The 7,051-nt window shown below is 33.8% G+C and overlaps 1 protein-coding gene across 2 annotated transcripts in view; it reads left to right on the plus strand.

Moving 5' to 3' along the window:
* Positions 1-7,051, plus strand: part of LOC117107142 (arginine-glutamic acid dipeptide repeats protein-like) — a 46,750-nt gene that overhangs the window by 4,152 nt on the left and 35,547 nt on the right. For both annotated transcript variants that reach the window (XM_033248702.1, XM_033248703.1), the window contains exon 2: positions 3,500-3,956. In XM_033248702.1, coding sequence (XP_033104593.1) covers positions 3,755-3,956 — 202 coding nt within the window. In that variant the 5' untranslated portion in view covers positions 3,500-3,754. The remainder of the gene's footprint in view (positions 1-3,499; positions 3,957-7,051) is intronic.

Consider the following 7,051-nt stretch of genomic DNA (forward strand, 5'->3'; position numbering starts at 1 on the left):
TCAAAAGTCATAGTAATAGGGCCCTTATATCTTCGCAACCACATGTGGTAGAGAGTTAAGTTTGATGTCAAGTTGTTCAAAACATTTATATTTCTATTTACCATAATAGAATATTTTGTTAAAAAATGACCGGACATGCCATTTCTGACCTTTGACTCCATCTCCGGGTCATATTCACAGGTTCTCATATTTCCGTAACCACTGGTGGTAGGGAGTTAATTGTGGTGTCAATTTGTTCAGAACATTCAAATAAATAGATTATAAAGGAGTTGGATCTAAATTTGTAACCAGGAAAAATGATTATTTGGTTCCCAAAATGCACTTTGTTATTATTAATTAATGCAGACAGTTAAACTAGTGAAAGAATATGTGCATACTGTACTGTACTAGATCTATAAGCCAAGTCCTAGCTTTTGGCGTTAACTTCTTCATTGTATATAAAGAATCCTGCAATGGGCAAGTTCAGATTTTAAAGGTTCTGAAATTAGAGATTACAGTATTATAAACACCTGTAATGTATAGAACAACATTTTTGCAATACAAGAAAAATCATAGTAATTGTAGTTAATCAAGATGACTGTATGGTTACTCATGCTAGGTGTCTTATCTTACATTATAATAATATCCTGTAATTTGAATATAAAAAAATAATATAATCATATGTTAGCTGTAATTGTAATTACAGGACATTGTTATGATGAAGTAGATAAGAGTAGCCGTGTTTAGTCAAGATGATAACATTATTATGTAATTTGTGTATTGCCTGCCTGGTTTGTTTTTATTAGATATTTGCTTAAAATTTTAGTTCAAAATTGTTTTTTGTTTGTAATGTAAGCCCATGGTACTGAAAATACGTGCATATTGCACACTGTTTGATAACAATAAGACAAAATATGCTTCAGGGAGGAAAATTATGTAAGCCTAAATTGATCTCGACCAGAAACTCAAGTATGGGGCTCATACCCAGAATTGTCCATGTTGTATTATGTTTTGTGCACAACATGTAGCCTACTGTAACTACAGACATATGACACATTGACAGTTTTCAAATTTTCACCATATTTCATAGGTTATAACACATTTTACACAGTGTGACGGACGTACAGTGACGGACGTACAGAAAAACTGTACATCTGTCACATGGTTTTGCTAATTAGTGTAATTAATGGTAGGCTTCCAATTTGCTGTATACACTTGGTATACCTAGTATGCTTTATAACAGAGTTTTGGTAATTTCTTTGTACCTGGTTAGAAAAGGAAATAAACAAATGTCATTTTCTTGTGACGGACGTACATCCATATTTTCATTATTTTTAGATATTTAATTAAAAATATGGCGTTAATTACAAAAAGTCAAAAAATTTCACCAAATCACACAATACATACTAATTCATTATTTTAATGAAAAGTGAATCAAATTCTGATATTTTGCAAGGGAAAAAATTGGAAATTAAAATTATAACTACATTTTCTTTAGTATTTCAAAATATTAATTAATTGTATTGAATTCCAATTATTTTCCATGTGGTAAGTGAATTCTTAATTTTTTTTTTATTTCACAAAAATATAACTCATTAGCTTCATAATGATGTATCACACATACACATTTGATGTATTTGAATTTTTTACCATTTGGTTTACTAATTTACGGAATTGCCCGAATCCAAGATGGCCACGCCCGTGAAAACAATGCAGTAAAGTTCGGGAGGCAAAAAACAATTACTTAAGGTGAGGTTTGGGTCCAAAATTTTTTGGTTGTCCCACGGACAAGTTGCCCTATAGTTCTGGTTGTCCGTGGGACATTTTGGTTGGCTGGGACAAGCGGACAAGCCTTATTTCGAACACTGACTCCCATTTTCCATGCTTTTTTTGCAATATTAATGGAACTGAAATAGATTATATCACAGATCGTTGAGTGTAAAACACCATGGGAAAGGGTTACAGTAAAGAATTTGAATAAAAGAGACTATTTTCATGGTTGAGCACAGACAATAAAATTGGTTCCCATTGATGCTAACTGTACTATCATACAGTACATAAAAAATTGTTTGCATTTATTTTAAGATCATACTGTACAAAAATACAATTAGGCCTATTATACATTAAATAATATCAATGACTCAATAAAATGATAATTCTTTATATAGATGTAGAGTTCATGACATTGGCGGAGTTATGAACAAAAGGTTTCCTGCTCAAAGTTGTCCCTAGGATACCTGTAGTCTTTACTTATTATTAAGACATCAACTCTTCTTTATTTTAAGTGGTGTGATTTTTCTTCCCTAATTGTCTTAACTTCAGTGGCGTTACTAGAAGTCTTGAAATGGGGGTGCTGATGGGGGGTGCGAAGGTGAAGTGGGGGAGCTCGATGATCAGTTGAGGGGTGCTAACTTGCAAAATAAGGTGATTTTAGGTGATTTCCAATTTTACTTGCAAGTCGGGGGAAAGGGTCACAAAGGGGGCGCACAACCCTAGATACGCCACTGCTTCTTGGCTTATCAAATAATAACGCAACATGAGGAAGGGCCTTAAAACGTATAAACAACAAATAAACTACAGTATTAAAAAAAAACATAAATTACACTTTGATACTTTGCTTGAAACTACTGGTAACAATACAGGTAGTACTGTAGTTAACCTGAGTCAAGCCAGGCTTAATTGGCTCAGTCTGATGGTGAACTAGCCAGGGTTAACTTGGGCTTGACAATGTTTTCAACCCAGTCAATTCATCCAGGCATAACTCAAGCCTGTTTTGAGTGCAAATATTTGCTTTGTAATGCATTAACTGTTACTAATAATAATATTTTTTTATCCTGATTGTATGTTATCAAATTTCCCATGTGATAGCCCTACATACAGTAAAGGGAAAGATTAAAGATAACACAGTTATTAGTTTATTTTTGCTTGACCTTTAGTTTGACATCTCCCTGTAGCCTCTGGCCAAAAAGTGACCAATTCCAACTAGCCAATATTGAAGCTTGAGAGTTTCACTCACTACTGTAGGCCAACTCATATTGGACACTCAACATCTACACACTAGACTTGAGTGCTGATGGCAGAAAGTTTACTTTTGTCCAAACATACTGTAGCCATTATAATTCTGTGACTTAGGTATATCAAATTGTGGGAGAGTTCACTGTTTGTTTTAGTCTTAGTAGGGATTTCTTGTATTTTGCTTCAATAATGCTGTTTATATGGTCTTAATCATCACTGAAGACTCTATTTATGGCTTTAAGTTACATAGTGAAATTATGTATTTCCAAGAAAACAGTTAGTTTTTATGTAATTTCATACCATCAAGGTGATTTTATTTGAATTGTAATTTTTTATTCCAAATTTTTGTTTCTTTCCTTGTAAAACTATGTTCATTGTTGCATTGATTACTGTATGTTCCTTAATGTGCTCATCGTGTCATTATCAGTAATGGTCGTTCATCACTGATGGCGGTCAGTTCCTGTTGCAGCTGATTTAACGTACTGTACATATTTTATCTTCATAGATGATGACCAATGCTGGACCATCACTTTCGTATCTAATCACCTAAGTGAAGATGAATGTGTTCTGCATTGACTTGTAATCCTGTAAGAATAACAGTAAAACGGTGCTGAGTTGTCGTAACCAAGATCTCTAAGTCTGGATTTAAGACATCCATACATGTATGCACACCGTGCGATTCTTCAGATGGTATATTTTTAACCAAATCGACGTTTTATGGACAATGACTTGTGTTGGTTAGGAATCAGTGGTTATACAGATGCTGACCCAGAGGAAATCAACCAGCATGAATGACACTCAAGAATCGGAAGACATCCCCACTTCAAAGCGCAAACGTTCGTTAGAAAAGTCTGAGGAGAGGGTTGCAAGTGTCGGATCACAGGAATCAAGAACGATAAAGAATGTGAAGGGAGTGATTGTGACATATACGTCACCTGAAGGAACGCAATACAATGTTGGAGGTAAATGATAATTATATTTGTTCACATTATGAGCATCCCATTATAATTATTTTTAATATATTAAATAATAATAATTAAAAATTATTTCTAAATACCTACTGTACTGTATACAATATTAAGAGAAAAAATTGTTTGCCACTAAAGCGACTACAGCTTTACTCTGGGCTCAAGCTAATCGATCGCTAAGTCGCCATGGAAAAAATTATTTTGGATTGGCAAAAAAATAACCAACTGCTTTTAGCCATTTTGGCGAAGGCTTAAAATCATTTAAAAGTTTCAATACAGTACTTACTTTGCTAAAATGCATCATTTTTTTTCGTTCGAGCTCCATTTTTCGGCAATTCCATACCCATGCGACGTTTATTTGTGTTGTAAACGTCATTGCATGCTTCGCAATGTGTTGTTATTTAACGAAGTGGATGCAGGGCAGTGACTTTTTGACGCTGACTAAATGAAGGTAATTTATTCACAACAGCTGGCTAGTTGGTAGTGTACCCTTTGGGCGCACACTGACGACAAGAGTAGACCTTACAACTTCCCAGCTTGGGTTTTTCCAACAACTCGGGGTCTATACAGTAGGCCTTTTCATTTTTTTTTTCATTTCATTTCTTTAGGCACGAGCACCAAGGATATACTAATCAGCGAACTTTTATCACTATCCTAGGTGGCATATCCATTAAACAACAGGGGACTGTGATAGAGTAGTAGAAATATCGTTGATATTAATAAATGATTTTGTGTTCTCGTCTGACACATACTGTAAAGTACATTTAAATAATGTGCGTATTTTAAGAATGCACCGCGTAGGTCGCTTTGTTACACTGTGTACGTACAGTACTAGCAGAGTAAATGTAGTAGGTCTAGTCGCGGTTTAATCTCCCAACAAGGCTAGGCCTAGGTCCTTGCTCATTGCGGTGAAAAATTTGGGTTACAGGAGATGGGCCCCACAAGATGATCATGCCCATTTAGACGATCCGAACCAAGCTAATTTTGAATACTTATGACTTTATGTCCTGAAACATAATTATGCTAATGAGAATACTACTGTAGATGAGCCTTCATAATTTTTTAAACTTTTGTGTTATATTAGCAAACTTCTAAAGTACCACATTGGCGTGCTAAAAACATTAATTTTCCTATCAAATAATGCTATTTTGATTGCTTATTCCTAATGTGGTCTAAAATCATAATTTGTTTTTGCCATAAAAACTCTCTTTGTGAACTTAGTATTTTTTTTTTCCGGTACCCTGTATGACTTTTAATGATTTTCAATAACTTTTGTCAAATTTTGGCTAAAGACAGATTCAATTGGCTAAAAAAATTTCTTGACTTTAATAGCCAATTGGCTTTAACAAACAAAAAATATTAGAGTGAGCCCAGTTACTGGCAAGATATTTAGATTAAGGAGAATCTGGAAATTACTGTAGATGGTTCTTGTTAGTACAAACAGTGAAATGTGAATATTAACATACAGTACTCCTTTAGTTAGTAACATCAGCAACATGCAACACAAAAGGTTTGTTATTACAAACGATTGTTCACTCAATTCTCCGCTAAATACCTTCGGCTCCAACCTCTTTACCTTTCGGAAAGAGGTCGTAAATTTCGCTTCCAGCTAATTTGAGCAGCTGTCAGTGTGAGAAAGAGACAAAAAGGAGATTTATTCATCGTTGATATACAACCTTTAGTTAATGAGGCCTGGCAATTTTAAATTAGTGCCTGAGTTGTTGATAATGTTTCTATGGCACAATGAAAATAATTTGCTTGCTTTCAACTAAATTAGCATCTTTCAATAATGATAAGTACGGTGGGGATTGGACTTAGCAATTAGACCTGCAAGCCCAATTCTGAGTAGAATACACAGAGCTACTAGATAATTGTGTATGGGTAAATATTGTTTTCATTACAATTCTAAATTTGCAATAGATCACCAAGGATTCTTCACTTTTAGTGAATGGACTAAAATAGAAAAATAATAATTTTAACACTGCACTTGCTTCCTATACAGAGAATAGAGCTTAAAATTATCTTTCACACAAAGCTTTATGAAGTGTGTGTGGAGGTGAATAGCTCAAGAAAGATGCATGCCTTCCAATCCCATGGTCCTGGGTTTTTAATTCCTCTCAGTGTAGCAGGATTTATTTCTCACGACTAAAACAGCTCCACTCCCTAAACCTCATGTGGCGGGGACAAGCCAAACCAGTCACTCGTTGCAAATGTGTTTCATGCTTAATGACCAAAACATGCTTGAATGTCAATATTTTTGAAATCTATTTTATTGCACTAAACTAAACTTTATATTATACATCATGCTATGCTATTATTTTTCTTATTTTCAATGTTGTTAATTGTAAAACAAGAATTTTTAACAATTTGGTGATAGTTACTACCTGAGCAATGCCCAAAATCATAAACTTTGAAGGCTGAATTCTCAGATATTGTTCTTTAAACAGATGTATGTTTAAACACTTGTAAATTCATAAAGGAAATGTCCGTTTTACTGTAAATGATTCTTTTACCATTTTATAGCTCTCATTTTACTGTTTAACCATGTACAGTATTAAACTAAAAATCAATTTTTGCGTTGAGTGACTGGTTTGGCTTCTCTGCCACATATTGAGATTTAGTTTTCAAGTGTAAAGCATCATGTGTGTATGTTTGTCTGATGAAAGGGATTGTCAACTACTACAAGTAGGACAGTGTTATATTCGCTAATTGACAATCCTTAGTCATGTGTTATGTGAATAAATAAATTTTAAAAATTAAAAAATAAAATTACTCTACTGTACTTTAAAAAGGAAAGTACAGATATAAAATCAGTGATGAAATTTAAGGACTTAAAGCCCCATTCCTGGCAAAATTTCACTAAAAACAGATTTTTTTTTATAGAAAAGATGCAATATGCATTACTCCAATTATTATAAATCATGGAAAAATATTGGCATACTTTTTAGTTTTATGCAAAAGAATAAAAAAAATGAGAAATACAGACTATTGGTCATAGAATATACCATTTTCTTGACGAATTCTTCGTTACTAGGCAAACGGTTGTAAATCGCATCCGCTTGAATACTCTCGCTTTTATGTATACTTTA

This window comes from Anneissia japonica, unplaced genomic scaffold (assembly GCF_011630105.1).
Source record: "Anneissia japonica isolate Jap-2015-1 unplaced genomic scaffold, ASM1163010v1 scaffold287864_len1152817_cov193, whole genome shotgun sequence".
In the NCBI taxonomy this organism is placed as follows: domain Eukaryota; kingdom Metazoa; phylum Echinodermata; class Crinoidea; order Comatulida; family Comatulidae; genus Anneissia; species Anneissia japonica.